The sequence below is a fragment of the Cyprinodon tularosa genome, unplaced genomic scaffold (assembly GCF_016077235.1).
Source record: "Cyprinodon tularosa strain WSP-4 unplaced genomic scaffold, ASM1607723v1 ctg308, whole genome shotgun sequence".
In the NCBI taxonomy this organism is placed as follows: domain Eukaryota; kingdom Metazoa; phylum Chordata; class Actinopteri; order Cyprinodontiformes; family Cyprinodontidae; genus Cyprinodon; species Cyprinodon tularosa.
In genome coordinates, this window is record NW_024039017.1 from 395,281 (window position 1) to 419,577 (window position 24,297).

Genomic DNA, 24,297 nt, shown 5'->3' on the forward strand with positions numbered 1-24,297 from the left:
TGCAGTATTACAATTACTGTAACAAGAGAGTTAAAAAGTAAAGCAACAAAAACAGCTTTTCTTTTATCTTGACAACACTGAATATGTGAGGAAGCAAGTTTAGCTACCAGTTAAGTAAACAGTAACATGGCTTCTCCAAAACATCCAATCATTAAAGTCGCTAAGAAGAACATTTAAACATTGAACTTAAAATGTACCCGTCTAAGCTGAGTAGTTTAGGGCCTGTAGGCCTATTAGTATGTGGGGACGCTAGTCCAGCCATCAGAAAAGAAAAATAAACCATGGCAGCCAGTAATTCAAGTCCACAGGAGCAACATTAAAGCATACTTTAAATGGTACCCACTACAGCAGAGCAGCTCAAGACCTTTAATGAACACTAAACAGAAACTCTCCTCTCCAAGTTCTCTACATTCTCTTCAGATTTTTGCTCAGGAATAAAAATAAAATAAAAATAATGGACATGCTTGGGGAGAAGTGCACTTCTCTGAGCATTGATGATATCTCCGGCAGTGAAGAATACTCTCTCTAAGGAAACACTAGTGCCAGGGACACACAGTTTTCTGCAACCTTGGTGAAGCAGATGGAAACATGTGGGGACAGCGTGATGGTGAAGGTTCTCAGTCATTCAGGTCATAGTCATTCCAAAAAAATTTAAAACAATCCACTAGACTTTGTTTCCAAGTTTGAAGATGTTTCGCTTCCCATCCAGGAAGCTTTTTCATTTGAAAATGTCAAAAATAGCATTGAGTTCCTGGCTTTATAAAGTGGATAAAAAACAAAGCCTAGTTTTGGCTTAGAAATACTATATAATATACTATATATATATATATTTAGCTATACTAAATATATATATATATATATATATATATATATATATATATATATATATATATATATATATATATATATATATACAGTGATGGGACTAACGGCGTTGAAAGTAACGGCGTTACTAACGCCGTTACCTTGTTTTAGTAACGAGTAATCTAACTAATTACTTTGACTGTAACTATAACGCAGTTACCATTGCAGACACCCCGTTACTGCACGTTACTCAGGTCGCACAATGAACCTTTTTTCATGATAGGACTCGTGCGCAGCTGCGTGAAGCTGACACCCCACCCACGTCAAAAAAACTCTGCAAATAGACTGACTGGTTAGTGCAACGTTAGTGCAGATTTGTGCAGAAAAAAATATTGTTTGTGCTACTTTTGTTTAAGAGATATTAAAGATTATTTTTTTAGGTCATCCAGAGGTGCGCGCCTTGTCATGAGAGAGGGGAGGATGAGAATGGCTGATGTATAGTGAGATTCCGTCTGTCAGTTGGGTAGGTGGGTGTTTCTGCTGCCGGGTGTTAACGTACAGCAAACACAGAGAGATGGAGAGTCAGGAGGATCCAGCAGCAAACGTCGAGCTGCGTTTCCCCATCAGATACGGTTTCCTCTGCATCTCCGCACAGCGCAGGCAGCAAGATTCACCGCGCAAGCGACAGGAAACGCGCATGCTCGCTAAAGGCGCGCAACAGCCGCCCTGTGCTCGCGCCACAGGAGAACTACGGAGAGCGTGAACGATCAAATGAACCTGATAACAGCCAGAAATGATAGCCTATATGGAGAAAGGGAGAAATCTGGATGGATGGATGGATGGATGGATGGATGGATGGATGGATGGATGGATGGATGGATGGATGGATGGATGGATGGATGGATGGATGGATGGATGGATGGATGGATACTCTGCCTTTTCAACCTACTGTATTTTTTATTTTAAACATTATTTGATGGCCTTTGTGACAGGGATGGAGATCCATATTTTATGTCACACACAGAGTATAGATCTAGATAGATAGATGATAGATAGATGTTGCAGCATCTATAACAACCCAAACAAACAGGATTTCAGAATTAGACATCCCCAGTTATTAATTTCATAAACTCACCAGATCTGAATGCCCTGTTAAAAAACTTCACATGGCGTTCCCCCCTGATGTCATTTACGTTGAGTTACAAGAAATGCACAACTCTCTGCAGGTTCTTGTCTTTGTCGTCCGCTCTATTCAGCTGGCTTTGGAAACACACCGCGAGAAGGTGGGGGCTGGGTGGTAAGGGTTACGGGGGCGAGAAATGCAAAAGTAATGCAATAGTTACTTTTACTAGTAACTAGTTACTTTTATTGTGGAGTAACTCAGTTAGTAACTCAGTTACTTTTTGGGAGAAGTAACTAGTAACTATAACTAATTACTTTTTCAAAGTAACGTGCCCAACACTGTATATATATATATATATATATATATATATATATATATATATATATATATATATATATATATATATATATATATATATATATATATATATATATATATATATATATATATATATATATATATATATATATATATATTTAGCTATACTAAATATGTCCCCTGAAAATAGATACAAAGAAAAGAAGATAACTTTAAGATAAAGAGCAGGCATGTAAGACATGATTAATACTGCCAGATTACAGATTACAGTTTACAGGTTTATTGTTCTGTTTCAGGCCTTAAGGTGCAAGACTTTAGTGTGATGCTTCTAAAACCGACAGAAAATCTTGGTGTAAATAGGTACGTGGTAGAAACACACCCCTTCCAGATCCCGTGGGGCCTTTGGTTGAGGTCCCAGGCGTAAAGAAGGAGGTAGGAAAAGGTACCTGTAGGCTTCCTATTAATAGTACATTCAACATAGGGACCTACCAACATTCCTAACTGGAAGCTAACAGGAATCCCACAATCCTTTTTGTATTATGACAAGTACTCAAGTTGAGGGGGGTGAGGGGGGATGACATCCCCCTTTTTAAATGAGCATCCCTCATACCATCCTCTGTGACATTCATTTGCTGAATGTGAAAAATTTCTACTATATATTAACAGTAATGGCAATAATATTGCAAATTTAACATTCAATGGGCTGTGGGCTTATGAGTTGCCTGAGCAAATTAAATGAAATCAAAGAAGTGTCCTACCATGACCATGAAGCTGATCTTAGTGGGAAAATAACTGCAGCTCTACTGTAAGGTTGTTCAAGGTCAATGACCAGCGAACCTGACATGTAACAACCAGACCATGCATGTTGCTTTAGGTTAATAGACTTAAAGGAATAGTACACCCAAAACATGATTAGCCTTCATTTTCTACTCACCCCCATGCTGAACAACACTCTGGAGTACTTTTCTGATATCTCAAATGCATCTGGAGATCTGGGAGGCTTCTTGCTGTCTGCTGACATTCAAATAATGGAGGTCTATGGTGCCCGAGGCAGAAAGGTCCATAAAAGTCCACAAAAAACGTGTCAATATTCCTCCATACTGCTCGTCCAATGTATTCCAAGTGTCCTGAGTGGGTAGCGTCCATAATTTACTCGAAACAAAGTCATTTAGAATGTTTTTAGATCATAAACAGTAGTGTATAGGATTTCCTAAAAGCGCGCGCCTGCGAGTTCACGAGCCTACGGAAACTGCGGCAGACCAAACCAGATGAAAGTGCGCATTCAGCGTCTGCTCTGCCGATAATGCAAGCGTAGAAGAAGAAATGTGCTGTTTACCTGTGCAAGGAAAGAAACAACAAAAGAAAAATGTCTGAGGACTTCAGTGTTGAGGAAGAGCATGAGTTCTTTGCCGAGCTGAATGCGCACTTTCATCTGGTTTGGTCTGCCGCGGTTTCCGTAGACTCGTGAACGCGCTTTTAGGAAATCCTATACACTACTGTTTATGCTCTAAAAACATTCTAAATGACTTCGTTTCGAGTAAATTATGGACGCTACCCACTCAGGACACTTGGAATACATTGGACGAGCAGTATGGAGGAATATTGACACGTTTTTTGTGGACTTTTATGAATGCGCACTTTCATCTGGTTTGGTCTGCCGCGGTTTCCGTAGGCTCATGAACTCGCAGGCGCGCGCTTTTAGGAAATCCTATACACTACTGTTTATGCTCTAAAAGCATTCTAAATGACTTTGTTTCGAGTAAATTATGGACGCTACCCACTCAGGACACTTGGAATACATTGGACGAGCAGTATGGAGGAATATTGACACGTTTTTTGTGGACTTTTATGGACCTTTCTGTCTCGGTCACCATAGACCTCCATTATTTGAATGTCAGCAGACAGCAAGAAGCCTCCCAGATCTCCAGATGCATTTGAGATATCAAAAAAGTACTCCAGAGTGTTGTTCAGCATGGGGGTGAGTAGAAAATAAAGGCTAATCATGGTTTGGGTGAACTATTCCTTTAATTAATTACGCTATATATGCTTCCAAAGAAAAAAAAGAATATCACCATCACCCTTTTTTTTTTTTTTCTTTTTTTACAACTAGACTATTAACATACTGGCATAGATTATTATCCTTGAGTTTCACAAACGTCCACTATTTCTTCACTCTACTCTGTGTGAAACATGCTTATTTAAACATCTTCATGTGTTTTAGGTTTTATAATGCAGCACTACATTTATTTAACTAACTTTATTTTTTGTAGTTCTTTTCCAGAAAGCTGTAGTCCTAGTTTTATCGCATCATCTAGGCTCCTACTGTCGATCCAATAAAAACAGAAAGGTTAGAATCTAGGAACAGGAGGCGGAGCTACAATCTGACTAAATGAGCCTCAGTCATGTGACCCAGAGCGCAGCTTTCTGTCTGGGTCCCAATCTGCCTACCATCAGCCATGTGTTTCCGTCACTTCAAAACTATCAGGAATCAGCTGAGCAGAACTCTTACTGCTAGAGCTAGACGGTACAGTTTGATGAGTTCCATGCAGCTGAACTTCTGATTAAGCTCTTTTTCCGTCATGAGGGTCCTGCTCCCTTAAGACAACCTCTGTGTTACTGAGGTCAGTTGGAGCCGCTAAAAACTTTAAGATGTCTCTTTACCAAACCAGAATGTTTGGAGTTGGTCTGATGAAAAATGGCTATAAAACCAAACCCTTCCTTGAAGGATTCATCTTCTTCCCTTTCTCTAATTTCTCTGCTTCTCCAACAGTTAAAGAACCCAAACTGGGCCATCGTGTCTCTGGTGTTTCACTCTGATTTTAAAAGACTTTAAGGACAATACATTTATATTTTCTATTTAGAGTATTTAAAAACTCTACATCCTTCCTAATTTTCATGTATTAGATATTTGAACTGTGTGGAAAGGACCAAATAGAGAACATTATGAAAACAGTAGCGGTATTTCAGTAAATGAGTCTTTCTGCTGTGAATTTTCTCCTGAACGTGTTGGTTTATCTCTACTGCAGCTGTTTCTGTGGGGAAACAATGAAACGCAGCCCATTTAACTACATGGATGTTCTGTGGGAGCAGATGATCATTTAGCAGCAGAGCTGATGATCCCGACTTATGCATTATTTAGGACGAGTATAATTACAGTTACCTTCTAGTTAAAGTACTGAGTATGAGTGGATGAGAGTGTTACCGTGGTAACAGGCTCCGTCTGACACGATGCTAATGGCTCTTTGCTTTTTGCAGGCGGCTCTCCTGAGGAAGCACTCATTCTGGTACGTGTCTCCATTGGAGCCACACACAGGGACGTACTTCTTACTGCACTGAAACAGCAAACAACAACATAGAGGAAATTAGAGAAGAACATTTTGATAAGCTCTTTAACTCTGGTAGATCTATAGATCTACTATTGTTCTTCATTGTCTGAAATGAAGGAAAACTGATCTGGATGGTTGTTTGAAGCAGTGCTGTTATCTGTGGCCTGCAGGGAACATTCTGTTTGCGTATGGGAGACTCACATGGAACTGACAGACGCACTTGATGTCGGCTCCGTTCTCGCGGCACGTCCCTCCGAAACGACACGTTCCAGCGTCGCAGACACGCAGGTCACTCTTCTTGTCTGAAAAATCTAAATGAAAAGAAAAAAAAATGCAGGTCATAGTGAGGATCAGGACTTTAAATCATAAAAACGTGACAGCTGGTCTCTGGGTCTGAGGAGTCAGAGTGGTTTGGTCTGTTTCCACCATCAGATTATTGATCAGGTAACTGATAGGGCTGCCAACTACAAAGAAGTGACACTTCTTACCAACAGTATCAACTTGTTTTGTGTGTGAATTAATTTTGCCCTGCAAAAATAATCTAGAAATAAGTCAAAATGTCTTCAATTAAGTATATTTACCCTTAATTTGAGTAGGTAAATAAGATGATTAGATAATATACACTTGAAATAAGACAATGAAATATTTTTTTTGTTATTTTAAATGTAAATTGTCTTGTTCCATTGGCAAAGTGTCTCACTTTCCTCCTCAATTCAAGAAAAAATGCACTTATTTTAAGATAAAATGACTCATTTAGATTTCAATTCTTTTCCAGTGTGTTAGGATTTGAATAAAATCTAAATTAAATTAGACACCTAATGTTTCTGCATAGGGGACAGCTCCCTCTTTAAGGCACAGCTGGCAACCCTGGCATCTAAACACATCCAGACAGCAGCTTTACTTTTGAAAACCTATGGATCTGTAATTCATCTATTGCAATACGTGCAAGTTGAACATTAAGTTCTAATAACTCAACTAAATTTGATTAGATTGTCTCTATTGACTAGATTGATTAGATTCACAATGATGAGCCTCTTTTTAGGGAACCTGCCTCAGAGCTCCTCTGCTTGAAGAAAGTTCTATTTCATCCCTACTGACCGCCAGAGGGCGGTGCTGAAAGCACTGAATGTTCCCTTCGGGCATGCGCAGTTCGAGTAATTATACCAACAGAGTCACACCTGTGACACCGGATGACCACTCAGAAGCTATATAGCCTGGTGTCATCCTTTGCTCTGCTCCTTTTTTCTTCTCGCAAGCGGTTCGCTAACTTCCCCGTTGTCTGAAGCCCCTGTCTCTTGACCGGAGTTGCGGTTATTCTCCGCCCTCCCAGGGCTGCAACGGGTCGATTCTGAAGATTACGGAAGGTAAGTGAGTTGTTTGCTGGTGATGGTAGCGTCCGCGCCCCCTCTCCCGGCTCACGACTTTAGCTTTTTACCTACAGCTTCGTGCTGTTTTGTTCCGAACTGGTGACGGCAGCGTTTTCGCCCCTACTCCCAGTGTGAATAACTTCACTGCCGAAGTTATATACGGCTAACGTAGTTAGCTTCCTTAGTTTGTTGGTGTTATACCTGGTGACGGCAGCGGTTTTCGCCCCCTCTCCCAGTATATTTCCTACTTTTGCATCCTTTTTTTCACCCGTCTGCGCTGCTATAATTACTGACGGCCGCGGTTTTCGCCCCCTCTCCCAACCAAGTGTGGTCTACTTCGTTGCCGAAGTTGGAGACGGCTAACGTTGTTAGCCTTTTTTGGTTTGTTTGCAGCCTTCTTCATCGGTCTGCTTAATTATAAATGGTGACGGCAGCGTTTTCGCCCCCTCTCCCAATATCAACCTTTTTTTGCAGCCTTTTCGTTGGTCTGCTCTCTTAATTGGTGACGGCAGCGTTTATCGCTCCTACTCCCTACTTAAGTTGCCATACAGTTAACGTTGTTAGCTTTTTTTGTTTATTGCTTTTATACCTGGTGACGGTAGCGGTTCTCGCCCCCTCTCCCGGTATCGGCCGCCTTGTGTCCGCAGCCTCTCTTGTTTTATCCGCTATAATTGGTGACGGCAGCGTTGTTCGCTCCTACTTCCAACTTAAGTTTCCATACAGCTAACGTTGTTAGCTTTTTTGGTTTATTGGTTTTATACCTGGTGACGGTAGCGGTTCTCGCCCCCTCTCCCAGTATCGGCTGCCTTGTGCTCGCAGCCTCTTTCGTTTCTCTGCTGTAATTGGTGACGGCTGCGTTTGCGCCCCCTCTCCCGATTTTCGATAACTTTCTGTTCTTTAAGCCTTGTCGGCCTTCGACATGGATGGCTCTCACAGCTGCATAGATTGTGGGGCTGCCCTGCAGGCAGAGGATGGCCACGACCTGTGCCCTACCTGCCTTGGACATGAGCACCTTTTGGAGGCGCTGTCTGAGAACCCCTGTATGAACTGCAGCTTTATGCCCCATGCAGTGAGGGTGGCCCGGTTGGCCCAGTTGTGCCCCCAGGAGGGCTCGGACCTTCCGCCCTCTGGGCAGGTGGTTCCCCCCAAGCGTTCTAAGCGCCGTGGTGGGACCACAGCATCTGTGCCCCTCCCCCGGAGGAAGCGGGCCAAACCTGACCAGGGCCTGTCCACAAGGGTGGAGCAGTTGTCAGCAGAGCTGGCAGAGATGAAGTCCTTGTTGCAGACACGGCAATCTGATCCCTCGCTCCCAGTGGTTGGGCTCTCTTCCCCACCAATGCCCGAGCTGGTTGTAGAGGATGACGTTATCTCTCTGGCTGCCTCCGCTTCTCATTTTAGAGATGAGGAGGAGGCAGGGTCCTCTCAAGCCTCTGAGGCTGGTTCATTTTCATCTCAGAGTGCGGTTGGAGAGGCCGGTGACGGTTCCATGCGGGAGGTCATGTCTATGGCCCTGAAGCAGCTGCAGCTGGAACTCCCACAAGGAGAGGCATCCAGCTCTGGCAGTGCTTTTTTCAGACGTGGAAGGGCTCCTACTCCTTTTTCTGTACCTCCATCAGAGGAGTACCTGAAGGAGTTACACGCCTGTTGGCGGGAACCGAGAGCGCTGTCGCGTCTCTCCTCGGATGGTCGTGTATTAGCTGCCATGCATGAGTCAGTGAAGGCCGGCCTGGACCGTATGCCAGCAATTGAACCAGCTGTTGCTTCACTGATTGTGTCACCAGATGAAGCCCTGCGTCCTGATGTCCGGTGCCCGCGGACTCAATGTCGGGTTACAGATGACCTCCTCTGTAAGGCGTACAATGCAGGAGCGCGTGCTGGCCGCCTTGGCAATTCCCTGGCGCACCTCATGTTTGCCCTGTCTGCATCTGTTCAGGACACTGGTGGTGCAAGTGCGGCGATTGGTTATAGTGACGCAGCGCTGCAGGCCTTCGCGCTGATGACCAGAGAGCTTGGACGGGTCATGTCTTTCCTTGTCCAAGCTCGTAGACAGGTCTGGTTGGCACAGTCTCCTCTGACTGAAGCATGCCGTAGGACCCTCAGGGGTGTCCCGGTTGTACCAGGGGAGCTGTTTGGATCAGCTGCCTTGGAGGCGCTGGAACGGACTGCTCAGGCACGTCAGACTAGCCAGCAGCTTTCCGGCCTTCGCAGGAGCATACCTGCCTTTCCCCAGCGTTCGGGCCGCCCTGCCACTACCCCCAGCGTTCAGCCACGACCTCAGACCGTTGGCAGACCTGTTGGTTCCTATCCCCATGATGTGCGGCAGAGACCGAGAAGGGACTTTCGTGAGCCAGTCTGCCGCCCTGTTAGACAGACCCGGGCCTCAAATCCTGGACGCCCTCCCCCCAGAGCCCCCAGGGGCCGTGGGGATAGAAGATGATGCCACCGGGCCAGCCGTCGGACATTTTTCCCATCAGCAGCTGAATTTCTGGGCTGCTCATGCCGTAGATCCATGGGTGGTTGCCACCTTAAAGGAGAAGTTCGGTTTTTTACACTTTAAGCCCATTTTCTGTAGTGTCCAGGATGAAATCGAATGAAGGACACCAAAATTTTGACAATTGGTCCTGTCTCTGCTTTTTGGCTCATTTAGAATCCCCCCCTGGCTGCTTTAGAATGGCTAGCATAGAGCATGTCCGATAATGTCCTTAAAACAACCTTAAACGTTCTTTTTTTTAAATATGCTACTCACCGTGTCGTCAGCGCTGTTCAATGACGTTCCAAAAAAAGTTTCGTGAAGAAAAAACGTTCCTGTAGTGTTTTATTTAGCATTTTGTAAATCCCATTGAGTTTTGTAGGAATAGTCAATATTCCGCTGCCACCGGAAACGGAAATGGGGCCTGTTTACACAGTTGTAGTCTTTTCGCTTCACTCTGTGTACTCCGACGTCGAGAATCAAGAATCCACCTTTCGTATTCCATTTTCAGAGTTTTTTAAAGTGTTTAACAGAGACGTTAGCACCTCGACGTCGGAGTACGCAGAGTGAAGCGAAAAGACTACAACTGTGTAAACAGGCCCCATTTCCGTTTCCGGTGGCAGCGGAATATTGACTATTCCTACAGAACTCAATGGGATTTACAAAATGTTAAATAAAACACTACAGGAACGTTTTTTCTTCACGAAACTTTTTTTGGAACGTCATTGAACAGCGCTGACGACACGGTGAGTAGCATATTTAAAAAAAAGAACGTTTAAGGTTGTTTTAAGGACATTATCGGACATGCTCTATGCTAGCCATTCTAAAGCAGCCAGGGGTTGATTCTAAATGAGCCAAAAAGCAGAGACAGGAGCAATTGTCAAAATTTTGGTGTCCTTCATTCGATTTCATCCTGGACACTACAGAAAATGGGCTTAAAGTGTAAAAACCCGAACTTCTCCTTTAACCAATGGCTACAGGCTCCAGTTCCGACGGCGGCCCCCCCTCTCACACCGGGTCAAGATGACTGTCATCACAGACCCGGTGAAATCTCAGGCACTAGACCAGGAGCTTTCCGCCCTCCTGGGCAAGGGGGCAATCGAGTCTGTAGATCCTCTGCAGCAACCCAGAGGCTACTACTCCACATACTTCCTTGTGGCCAAGAAGACCGGCGGTTTTCGCCCCATTTTAGATCTAAGGGGACTGAATCGGTACCTGAAGGTCCTTCCCTTCCACATGCTCACCATAACAGAGGTCCTTCAGACCATTGTGGCGGGAGATTGGTTTACATCAGTAGATCTGACAGACGCCTACTTTCACGTGCCTATTGCAGCAGAACATCGCCGTTTTCTCAGGTTCGCCTATCGGGGGCGCCATTGGCAATTCCGGGTGCTCCCATTCGGGCTCTCCCTTTCCCCGAGGGTGTTTACTCGATGCGTGAAAGCAGCCCTCTCTCCTCTACAGGCCTCCGGAGTCAGGATTCTGCCATACCTGGACGATTGGCTTCTTTGTGCTCCCTCTCAGGTAGCTGCCTCTCGGGATACGTCCCAGCTTCTACTTCATGTGTCAATGTTAGGCCTTAAAGTCAACTTGGCAAAGAGTTGTCTGGTTCCATCTCAGACAACCACCTTTCTTGGGATGCATCTGGACTCTGCTACCATGATGGCCCGTCCATCTGTTCACAGGGTGGACGACATACTCCAGCTTGTCCGTCGATTCAGACTGGGCAGGGAGTTTCCCTACATCACCTTCCTGCGAATGCTGGGCAAACTGACATCAGTCACTCGTGTCGTGCCCTTAGGGCTGCTCCTTCTGCGTCCTTTGCAGCGATGGCTCAACAGCTTTCGCCTAGACGCCAGGCTGCACAGGCATCGCAGGCTAATGGTGACCAGGAGCTGCCTCCATGCCCTAGCTCCTTGGCGAGACGGGACCCTTTTGTCCAGTGGTGTTCCAATGGGGCTAGTAGTGTGTCGAAGGGAGGTGGTCACCACGGATGCCAGCCTCATGGGCTGGGGTGCCGTGTGGCAACACAGAGCTGTTCGGGGTCTCTGGGACCCAAGGGAGCGCACCGAACACATAAATGTGCTGGAGCTGCGGGCTGTGCACATGGCCCTCAGGTGCCTTCTGCCCCACCTAGAGGGAAGGAACGTGCTTATTCGGACAGACAACACCTCTGTTGTTTATCATATAAACCACCAAGGTGGCACCAGGTCAGCACGTCTCTTGAAGGTGTCGAGGGATCTCCTGGAATGGGCGTATCCCCGTCTGTGTACCCTGCGCGCAGCGTATCTGCCAGGACGGCAGAACCAGGTTGCGGACTCTCTATCCCGCCAGGCACCTGCTCCGGGAGAGTGGTCTCTTCACCCCGACGTAGTGCGCATAATCTGGAACCTCTTTGGGCAGGCAGGATGCACTGGCTCATCCATGGCCGCAGGTTCTCCTGTATGCCTTTCCACCCCTCTCACTGGTTTGGCCGACTCTACGGAGGGTTCTCGAGCAGGGCCACAGAGTGTCGCTGGTAGCTCCGTTCTGGCCAGCGCGGCCGTGGTTCCCGCTGCTTTGGAGTCTGTGTCACGGTACTCCATGGCGTCTTCCAGCAAGGAGGGATCTGCTGTCTCAGTTGGGGGGACAGATATGGCACCCCAACCCTCAACGTCTCCAGCTGTGGGCATGGCCCCTGGGAGGCTGACTGGGTGTTCAGACACCGTGAGACACACCGTATTGAGTGCTAGGGCTTCCTCCACTCGGCTGCAGTATGCTAACAGATGGCGCCTCTTTTCTCAGTGGTGCTCTGCCCACAATGAGAACCCGCTTTCCTGCTCGGTGCCCACTATTTTGGAGTTCCTCCAGTCTCTCCTTGATAAGGGCCGCTCTCCTTCGACCCTTAAAGTGTATGTTGCAGCAATTTCATGTCTTCACCGAACTGTTGACAACCGTACAGTGGGGCGCCATGAACTGGTTTCACTTTTTCTGCGTGGTGCTTGTAGGTTGTGCCAGCGGCCAGCCCCACGAGCCCCAGATTGGGATCTGCCATTGGTTCTCACAGCTCTGTGCCACCCTCCATTCGAGCCTTTGGCACAAGCAGAACTCAAGTGGCTTTCCTGCAAGGCTGCTTTCCTGATGGCTATCGTCTCAGCTAAGAGGGTCAGCGAGCTACATGCTCTTTCTGTCAGCCCTAGGTGTATCAGGTGGAATCCAGATGGCTCTGGTGTTACCCTGTGGCCTAATACTGCGTTTGTGCCTAAGGTGTTGTCTCCTTTTCACCGTAACCAGCCATTGCGGCTCGCTCGGTTTCAGCCTCAATCTGGTACAACTGAGAATGAGTCGGAGTTGTTGTGCCCAGTAAGAGCGTTGGAGGCATACATTGCAGCCACCGCCAATCTGAGACGCTCGGACCAGCTTTTCCTATGCTATGGGGGTCCAAGGTTAGGCTGTCCTCTTTCTAAACAGCGTCTGTCCCATTGGATTGTGAGTGTCATCTGCCACGCCTACGCTGCAGGTCACTGCTCCCTGCCAGTCGGTGTGAGAGCACATTCCACCAGGAGCGTCACCGCTTCCTGGGCTGCTTTGAGAGGGGTTCCGCTGGAAGCTATATGTGCTGCTGCTTCATGGGCTTCCCCAACCACCTTCACCAGGTTCTACAGTGTCAATGTGGCTGCCCCTCATCCCCTGGGTCAGGTCCTTTTACAAGGTTCTGCTGGGCCTCCTCTGTGAGGTATGTGCTCAGGATTCCTTGTGACATCGTTGGCATTAGTCATTCAGTGCTTTCAGCACCGCCCTCTGGCGGTCACTAGGGATGAAATAGAACGAAAGTTACGTATGTAACTACGGTTCTATGAATCCCGGATGACCGCCAGAGCTTCTCTGTCACTCAGAATCCTTGCTTTTGCGAGAAGATTCTGTAGGAGCAGAGCAAAGGATGACACCAGGCTATATAACTTCTGAGTGGTCATCCGGTGTCACAGGTGTGACTCTGTTGGTATAATTACTCGAACTGCGCATGCCCGAAGGGAACATTCAGTGCTTTCAGCACCGCCCTCTGGGGGTCATCCGGGATTCATAGAACCGTAGTTACATACGTAACTTTCGATTTTAATGTTCTTTTTATATTTTTTCCTTACTATTAATTTTGAACGGCCCTTTTACCTACTAATGTTTTTAGGTGAGGACTAAATCAAAACCTGTCGGGGCTCAAGTAGAATATTTGCTTTGAAAACAAATTGAATTACAATTAATATGCTTCAGATCAAGTCCCATCAGCAGGATGTTTTTGGATTGTGTAAATCTAAATCATTTTAGCCATACAGTGTGTTATAACTCCTACCAGGGATTTCTTTCCTTTACCTCTGGTTGACCTGAAATGAATGATGGTATCAACAATTTAGTGCTTTGAATGACTCTTTGGAAGAACGGCTCCTTTAGATGTGACTCCCTCTAAAGAGATACGTACCCACCTCTACTCCTAACTATGACTGCAACTAATGATAATAATCAGATAATCAAAGGTTCATTAAAGAAGACTTTTTACAAAATTAAACCAGTTGAAACTCATTTTTTTCCCACTTGAGGAGTTCTGCATAGAAGATAATGACAGACAAAAAAGTTGTTTTTTTATCTTATATGCAAAATTTGTATATATTTTTTTACAATCTTGGTAAAATTGCTGCTCTAAGTGGGTCACTGTCAGCTAAAGGCATGTTTTAGAGTCTCTATATTACAGTTAATGATTAATCCATTACTGAATGTGTTATTATTTCAATAATCGATTAATCTACAATAATCCAATTAATTGTTTCAGCCCTACTCCTAACACTTCGAAACCAGGTGTATCGTATTCAATACATGGGTTAGTGAGAACTCAGTGACATCATCATCATCTGACTTATACATGTAGTGAACAGCACATCTAGAAAATATTACACAGAAATGTCTAATGTCTCACAAATGATGCAAAAAAAACTAAATAAAATATGTATTTTGTTTTTAGACTCTAATGGCATTTATTTTAATTTTCAAAAGTATGAAGACAGGAAATTAGGTCAGAGTACAGGGGAGAGACCTTTAGAAAAGGTCAGAAGTGCGGGGAATCTAACCTGCAACAGTATATGGGTCATGTGCTCTACCAATTAGCCAATCAGGTAAACAAGTGAGGGTGAGATTAAAAGGTGAATCATTAGAGACAATATTCAAAAATAAATCTTGCCTCTTTTCTTTTTTTTTTTTTAATTATGTCTCCTTTTGTTTTTCTATTTTTTATTACCAGCTCATCTTGTTTTCTCTCTGAATTCTTCAGTTCATACATTTTCTTCCATGTTAGCAGGATTTATCAAATAATTAGATGTTTTTATGGCAGAGATGCACCAATTAGTTGCTCACAGATGAGAATCAGACAATGAAGCTTAATTTTCCTCGGTCGTTTGTATTAATAAATGAATGAATAACACATCCCTTCGCACATTGTTGAGTGAAGAGCAGATAAACTAGGAATAGGGCTGCAGCTCATGATTATGTTGCAAATCGATTTATCTTCCCATAATTTTTTAGATTAATAATCAAATACCCAAAGATTCCTTAAAAGAGAATTTTTTCCGAAATTAAACCAGGTGAAACTAAACTTTTCCACTTGAGGAAAAGATTTTTATCTTAATAGAATAATGTTTACATTTGTTTATTTTACTATTTTGGTATAATTGCTGATCAAGGTAGGTTGCTCTGTCAGCTAAAGGCATAGACAGTTTCTATACACTAGTTAACAATTAATTGATTACTAAATTGGTTGATGATTATTTAAATGATCTATTAATCTAGAATCAATCCAATTAATTGTTTTATCCCTATTTAGGAACATCAGCTTTGAGCAACAAATGGGTTTAAACTTTTAATGATGAACCCTGCAGCACACTTTCTCTACTTTTTAAATAAATTAGAAATCAGGCAAAACTGGAAAAAAAAAAACTAAAATGAAAAGAAATGGAACTTTGAAGACAGATTTGGAAATTTTAAGAGTCTATATGAAAATAGCAGAGTAAATGTAGAATAAATTAGTTCCTTCAATTTTTAAGGTTGCTCCATTTCCCTGAGAATGAAGGGAGTAAGTCTGATTACAACTTTGGTAGGGACACTATTGGTATGATGTCATCGGTCCTATGCAAAAACATGCATGCTCATTTTATTTATGCTTGATGTGAAAATCAGGGAGTATTTCATTTAAAGAGAAAAGCATTTAATATATTAACTTGAATATGTAAGTTATATATCTAAGCTGTAGTTACTCTGTTTAACCCATTTCATGTATTTTATCTAGGGCTGCAACGATTCATTGGATTAAGCAATTATTGACAAATTTAGTAATCGATTTATCGTAAACTGGAGTATAGAGACTCTAAAACATGTCTTTAGCTCAAAGTGCGACCCACTTACAGCAGGAATTATACCAAAATTGTAAAAAAAAAATATAAAAATTTTGTATTTAAGATAAATATTGTTTTTGTCTGTCAATATTTTCCATCCAGAAGTCCTCTATTGCTGCAACAACACTGTATTGTAAATTACAAACATGTTATTCACATGTAATTATTGGTAGGGACAAGAAGGTCGGTCTAAAATCTTGGTAGGGACATGGCCCTATGGTCCCTATGCAAACCTACGCCCATGCTCAGAATGTCAGCGATTTTATTTCTGAGGGGACGTGGATTCAGTCCAGAGTCAGAGGAGTCGCCTCTAACCAACAGCTAAAAGAAACCATCCAGCCGTTACGATAGAAACACAAACTCTGTTATCTAGGCTTGTAATTTCTTGATGGCAGCTGATTGGTTACTGGCATGCAGGCTGGCCAATTAGAAGCTGTAATTACAGGGGCCATGACCTCAGCTTCTCCTGTAATTAGTAAATACCACAGAGTGCTGAGCCGGCCACATCCACCTGCTCTCCCTCTCTCCGTCACACCACAGCACAAACTAGGTTTTCAGGAATCTGATCACCACATGACCAAATGTGCTGCTGCCCCTCATTTCTGCGTATTTATTTAAAGCCGCTTTTCAGCAGAGAATAGGATCAAATAAAACCTGAACTTCTCCAGCATCGCCGATAAAAACTCTCTGCATCTTTATCTCCCCCTGGAGGGATTCAAACTCGTCCCTGAAGCCACAACTTCTACAATGCTGCACCGTTGCTATAGTAACTGCCATTTCAGCAGATTGTTTACACGCTGTTATGGGTCTGCAGAGAGAGACGCTCAGTGTTGAGAGAGTACGCTTTTAGAGACACTAGGGAAATGTAGAAGCTGAATCTCTGAACTGCAGATCTCAGAAGAGATAATGGGAATCATGGCCCCCTTTCTAAGATATTTTAAATTAGTATCAACCAGGACATGAATATATAAGTCGAGACTTTAACTAGACCATTCTAACCCATGAATCTACCTTTATCTAAACGCTCCATTATATCTCTGGTTGTATTTCCTGCTGAAAGTGAAACTTCATCTCAGTGTCTAGCCTCTGAAGGTCCGGTAATGTCTTGGATATTTGCTTCAGCTCTTACCTGGCTTACCTGTCTCTGCTGAACAGAAGCTTCCCAAATAATCTGCCAGACTCTAACATCTGGGATGTCCATCCAATTAGATTATTTCCACCTAACTTATTTTCATGCAGGACAAAAAAGACTAACTGACCAGAGCATCGTTATGCAGCATACAGGAGCTCTTATGGCCAAACTTTAGGATAGATGGATGTTGGCGCCATTGAGAGGTTGCTGGTTAAAAAACTCAGACTACCACTCTGGGTACCTGAGTAACCACTAGTGCATAATATCTAATAATCCAATTTTATTGGCAAAACAATCAATCTGTTGGCAGATCATTAGCTTAACCTGCTCATATACAGTGTGGCCAAAAAGTATTTAGTCATTCACTGATTGTGCAAGTTCTCCTACTTGGATAATTGAAAGAGGTCTGTCATTTTCATCATAGATTCACTTCAACTATGAGAGACAAACAGAGAAAAAAAAAAAAAAAAGGAAACCGGTGTAGGATTTTTAAAGAAGTAATAAAATTTTTAAAACAAATGTAAATAGATTTGTGCAGCACACAAATACTAGATGTCTTGTCAACATATCGGTTCATCTGAGCAGCTCCTCCAGAGTCTCCATGGTTCTGTTGGGTGTTTCTCTGATTAATGCTCTCCATGTCCAGTCTATCAGTCTCACTGGACTCGGTGGGTCCATCCTCTCTCCATGTTCAGATGATGGACTGATTAGAGCTCTGGGAGCTGCTCAGATGTTGCTTAAGATGTCTGCTTTAAACTGAACCAGAACTTCCATCTCTGACCTGTCAGTCGGGTTAGTTGGTCTGCATTATTGTTGTTCTCTGGTGTTCTTTTACAAACATGAGCCCAGAAACAGAACCGTGAATTTATAAAAAGGATCGGCAATGCACTGCATTTGAAATAGAGTTAAAAATAAAAATTCCAATAGCAGAGGATCTCAGGTTTGGTCCTATTGGATATAACAGAACCAAGACATTAATTCAATTCAATTCAGTTTATTTATATAGCGCCAAATTCACAACACATGTCATCTCAAGGCACTTTACAGTTCAACCAGATCATACAGTCAAATTGATACGAAGTTTTCTATCTAGCATTACTTAGACATTAATTGTATCCCTCTGGCCTTTAGGTGGCGGTATTATTGTTAAAGTGTGTTTTTTGCTTCACAGAAGGAAAGAGAGATTTGCAGCTGGTGCGCACTGTCACTATCCGATCCGTCCCAGAAGCACGATCCGTACCATCAGGCCATTTGGAAAAAATTAAGTTTTTCCACTTCTTAAAAATAGTAAATGTATGAAATTATAATATGTTAAAAGGTAAATAATGTATTTCCTGAGAAAATAAATAACGTTAAATCCTTTCTGTTTAATCAGTTGTCTTAGCCCTGCACTAGAAATGCGATCCTTCGCTACTTCCGGGTGCTAACTTTTTAGGCTTTGGATTCTAAAATAAATCTAGTCTTTTTGAGTTTTATTTTTTCCTTTCATGTTAACCTTATAGTGTATAGTCTGTAATCTAAAGAAAAAAACAACTAAAATGCAGATAAAAATGGTTTAATTACAATTTGCCGGACTACTCTGAGCATGTCCGATGATGACATCAGTTTAACAGAGAAAAATGTAGAAATCCTTAAATTGTCTCTGAAAGGTCATAAAAAATGTTTTAACATTCTTTTTTTTTAATTTAAGGATAGAAATAAGTACTTTTAGTATTGTAATAACTAGTGTTGCGCCGATGCCATTTTTTGGCCCAATACCTGGCTTTTCAGTATTGACCGACTTGGCTTTTATAGCTTGCCATCATGGCTTTGTCAAGCTGCTGCCTACTTTTGTGAAGCAGGAAAAAGGCTAAAACAAAGTGAATCCAGTAGAACCTTTTATTGCCTTCCTGGAATGGGTGACAATAGTTGAAGAAACTTTTGGCTCTCAAAATGTATCGGTGCCCTATTTGTTGGTACTCACTGATACCGATACCACCATTTAGTGCTGGATCCGGGCCCTACCTGATACTGTATCGGTGCAACACTAATAATTACATTATTTATGGATGTATGCCTGGTTGCACATGCTCAAATGAGCTGATGGTACTGATCGTACTGCCTGTATGGACCGGGTACTAATACCTGGAACGTTACATGTGACTAAAAGTTAAAATTTTTCCAAGGAACAGTAGCTGTGAATTCCTGTGACAATGGATGGTGCACAAGCAAGCTTTCAAGCTCCTGAAAGCAGCAAAAACCTGGAATGAAACATTAATATGTTTCTGGTTAGTGCAGAGGATTTTTTTAATGGCAATACTGGTTAGAAAAATTGTAATTTTGATTTTTGGAAAAAAACAGTCAGCCCTTATCTCTACAGTAGATTCAGTTACACACATTGATTGTGTTTACTAGCCAGGTGGCCTCTGAAGGCAGCTTTATTTAGGGGTATCGGAGTGAACATGACCAGATACAAACACATGGCACACTAGTGTATGAAAAAACAATCCTATAAAATCTAATCAGTTTTAGCTTGTATGGAGCCAACATAGAATATGCTAAAAGTTTCCCTTGACCTCCATCATTTATGCTAAGCTAATGCTTTCATCTGAACCAGAATTTCCTTTATGGTGCTGCTCCCTTGGCAGATCTTTTAACAGGTGAAGCATGAAACAAACATCTGCAGCAGCTTTGATCCCACCTCCTGAATCTTTAATAAAACCACGTTTCCATTTAACCTGGAGACGGAGGCAGCGTGACGCTAACAGAACCTGTGCTAATGCCAGCTGCTGATCTCAGTTCAGTCAGAAACAAAAGCAGGTCAGCCTGAAGCTGAAGCAGAGAGCAGAGGTTGAGCTGCGCGATGGATGCATCTCTGATGGGAGATTATCGCTCTGCTCGTTCTCCTCCCCCCCTCCATCCCATCCAGAGGAAGTGAGAGTCCTCCCCTTTGTTCTGCAGAGGGTCTCAGATAGTGGAGATCTGACAGATACCCTGCAGACACTACCGTTGGTGCAGCCCTTGCACCAGGCTTTAGAAACATTAGTCTTCCTGCAGAATTGCTGTCATGTTGCAGCTGATTTAGATGCAGCTTTAAAGATGAGGAATGAATCAAACTGTGGTGTTCTGGTTTTCTCCTTTGGGATTTAAAATGATCAGGCAGAGCATTAGAACCACATGCAGTGGCCTCCATTAGCGGCAGTTCTTATAGAAGAGTGTGAAAGTGGTGCAACAATGCTTAATCCAAGGCTACCTACTAAACATCCTCATGGACTGCAGGACACTTTCCCAGGAGAACAAAGCCATCATACCACCTCCGCAGCCTTGTCTGTTACTGTGCTTTGTGGTGGACTGTGGTTCCCCAGGTGACTGCTGCTCATCAAAACATTCATCACCAAGATGATCGAATAGATAAAACCACCTTTTTTCATTGCGGCATGCTCCAGTTCTGATGCTCATATGTGTGGTTCTATTTGGTTCAGACCCTCACATGTTTCACTAAGCCTTGGTTGCTAATGGCTCTGTGTCAATGGGTCCCCATTTTTCCATCCTTGAAACAGTTTTATGGATTCTGATCACTGTAACCTGCAAACACCAAACAGAACTGCAGCTTTTGAGATGTTCCGATCCGTTTATCCGGTCAGACTGACTCTAATCCATCTTTTGTTTCTGCATTTTTTTATACTTGCTTTGATTCTGTTTTATTTTCCTATATATTAATCATGTAAAGCACTTTGCATTGTCTTTGTACTGAATTGTGCTATACAAATAAATTTGCCTTGCCTTCCCTTCTCCTCAGTCCATCCATCTAGGGTACAGATTCCTAAACATTACTACCTGTGACCCAAAAAAATAACAACGCATCCAAATGGAGACCCCATAAAAATGCAATTTTAATTGAAGTGTATTCATTTTGCAATTGATAATTTTTTATATGTTTTAGATGTTTAGTGTGTATTTAAAAATATTTTATGCAATATTTAATATTTGAATCATATATATAGTTGATGAATAAATAAATGTTACATCCTTTTATGTAAAAACTAGAGCTGATACAATTAATCATTAATCGTTATTAATTAATCGATTGGTAAAATAATCGTCAACTAATTTAGTAATCAATTAATCGCTAACTGGAGTAAAGAGACTCTAAAACATGCCTTTAGCTGACAGAGTGACCCACTTAGAGCAGGAATTATACCGAACAAATTATGCAAACATTTCGAATTTTTTAGATACAAAATCTTTTTTGTCTGTCAATATGTTCTATCAAGAAATCCTCAAGTGGAAAAGTTTTAGTTTCACCTTGTTTAATTTAATAAAGTCTTCTTTAAGGAACCTTTTACTATGTGATTATTAATCAATTAATTGAAAACATAACTGACAGACTAACTGATTTGAAAAATTATTGTTAGTTGCAGCCCGAATTAAATTTAGGCTGATATTGATATTTGATGATAATATTAACTGACACTCTAATCATCTCTACCCTTCTGACAACACAATAATTTGACCACAGTGCTGACATTGCTCCTTTGTTTTAGATAAACACCCACAATCCTTTGCTGCATCATAATGTCACACAACAAAACAAACTGACACACCCAATCACCCCCTCATCCTGAAAGACAGAAACTGGATGGAAATAATAATAATCTGATGAAATAATAAAAATAACAATCTGATGTCATTATCGGCCCAGTTTTTCTAATTAAAGTGACATTGGAGTTAATGTGGATATATCCCCCCCATTTTGGTGAGCCTTGCATTAGGGATGCACCCACATGATAATGTTGTTGGAGCCAATAATGAACCTTTGGACAGTACAGATTTGGCTTCTCTGCTTCAGTTGAATACCCACAATCCCCCGCTTCGTTTTCACTGTCACATGACCAAACACAAAATACCCAATGCTTTTATCCCCTGAAGTAAAAACTGCAGCTAGATGGAAATCTGGTGTTAATATTGGTTTGATACGATACGTGTTTAAAAATGACCCATCATTAATGCCCCTTATCGTACATCCAACCTAACAGGCACTATGTTGACAATCAATGTCGTCCAGGAGAACGCCGCAGGTAGAAAACATAATTTAGATAAATGAACTGATTCAATGCAGGTCATGTCTTTGCATAAAACAAAGTGTTTGCTTTTCAAGAAATGTGTCCGACTCAAGATCTGCAGAAAAAATTCCAGTTGTGTGTAAAATCAGAAAAACTGTTTGCTCGATTTCCTACAATTTTGTACTGTAAAATGTTTTTCAAAATGCAATAAAACTTTTCTTTTCTAATTTACTGGAAAATCAAAGTACCGTATTTTCACGACCATAAGGCGCACCGTACTAAAAGGCGCAGTCTCAGTTATGTGTCCCATTTCTGTATTTAACACACACATAAGGCGCACCGGACTATAGGGCGCATTTTTTATATACAGGTACATGTCCTCTACTACCTTTAAATAGCTCTACTGCGTATTTTAAAAATACAGCGGGCCCAAAACTGAGTATGACTGTGCTTTATTCATGTATTTATTACAAAGTATTAATCAAACCTGCGAGCTGGCCATGAGACAGACACATCGCAGATGACACAGCGCTGTGATCACTCCTAAATTAACTTAAAATCCTGAAACCTGCCGACGGAATATGTTCGCTTTTATTACCGGTATCCTGGTGCCTGCAGTTTAAATTATTTAGATGAAAAACACCTGCCAGCAGCCGCGGTGAAGAGGAGGAGACCCGCCCAGAGGCTGCTGTTGAATTAAGTTTTCAGGGAGAAAAATAGAGCGGGAGCAAAACTGAGTACGTTTGTGCTTTATTCATGTATTTATTACAAAGTATTAATCAAACCCATCAAAGTCATCATCCTCTGTTTCTGAATTAAACAGCTGCGCTAAATCAGACATGCCAGTTTCCCATTCTTCGCTGTCAGTCACTTTCCGTGCAGCGCGGCTCCTCAGAAATAATGCTGGCTTTTGCGAAAGCTTGAACAATAGAGCCAGCAGACACGTTATTCCAAGCATCTACAATCCATCCGCAAACGGTGGCATAACTTGCCCGGCGCTGCCTTCCACTTATCCTGAAACTGTGGTCTCCGTCTGTCATCCATCGCTCCCACGCCGCTCGCAGCCTTACTTTGAACGGCCGCTTCACACCGATGTCGAGCGGTTGAAGTTCCTTTGTCAGACCCCCGGGATAACGGCGAGCACAGCGTCCATTTGATTCACCTTTTTTTCACATCGGCTGTGAGATGGGCACGCAGCGATGGTGATGCGTGGAAAAAAGCACTTGGTCTCCTCACATACACCTGCCTTTCATCATCTCCAGCCTTTTTCATTTGCGTTAATGTCATCAGAGCGCTGTGTCTGTCTCGCTGTCAGCTCCCAGATCAGCTTCTCTGATTGGTTGATGCGGCGCGTCCAGCAGCAAAACTTCAATTTTTCCATGTCGAGCAGCAGCAGCAGCAGCGCGTTGGCTTAAACGCTCCTGCAGCTCAAAACGCGCTGCAGGACCTTTTGCTGCACCTATACGCGCGTCAACCATTGACTTTGCATGTAAACTCGCTGCTTCTGCTGCACCTGCTGGGTCCGGTTCACACCGATGTCGAGCGGTTGAACAGCGAGCACAGCGTTAATTTGTTTCCCCATGTTTTTCACATCAGCTGTGAGATGGGCACGCATGGAGTCACATATTAACAGCGATGGTGATGAGTGGAAAAAAAACACCTGGTCTCCTTACATTCAGCCACTCTTTCATCATCTCCTCAATGAGGTGGTCTCAAAAGTCGCAGTTACAACACACATAGGGCGCACCGCACCATAGGGCGCACCGCACATTTTGAGGAAAAAAAAAAGACGTTTAAGTGCGCCTTATAGTCGTGAAAATACGGTATATGGTTCTTGGTGATTTAGTGAAATTGAATGTCTCCTTAAAGTCATAAATCCACAACAAATAGTGTTTAAATCTGAGTCTTTCAGAAAAATGGAGTAAAAGAAACTGGTTTCAATCTTAAGCCCTATTTACACTGCCCTCTGAAAACCGATCCCTGCCGAGCTTGGACCAGTCAACCGTGCAAAGCTCGGTTCCTTACGACCGATTACACACCACGCTAGAGCAGTTCCTCTCCTCCTAGTGGCGATCTGTCTAGACGGAAACAAGCAAATCAACATGGTGGCGCACGCAACATTCAGGAAGTTTGGTTGTATTTGTGATATTTCATTGTTTTTGTAGAGTCAGGCCAAGAAGGCAGCCTTTGGTGAATTTACTTAACAGAGTCACTTTTGGGAAGCGGATAAACGATAATCTAATCAGGAGTTATAGACGCATCACACTGGTAAGCAGAACCATCACTGGAAATCGTGTCACACGGT

The 24,297-nt window shown here is 42.9% G+C and overlaps 1 protein-coding gene across 1 annotated transcript in view; it reads right to left on the reverse strand.

The window, feature by feature from the left end:
* LOC119788000 (tomoregulin-1-like) overlaps positions 1 to 24,297 on the reverse strand; it is a 48,833-nt gene that overhangs the window by 11,691 nt on the left and 12,845 nt on the right. The window contains exons 2-3 of the mRNA XM_038292108.1: positions 5,773 to 5,882; positions 5,448 to 5,577 (exon numbers count right to left, since the gene is read on the reverse strand). Of these exons, the coding sequence (XP_038148036.1) occupies positions 5,448 to 5,577; positions 5,773 to 5,882 (240 nt within the window). The remainder of the gene's footprint in view (positions 1 to 5,447; positions 5,578 to 5,772; positions 5,883 to 24,297) is intronic.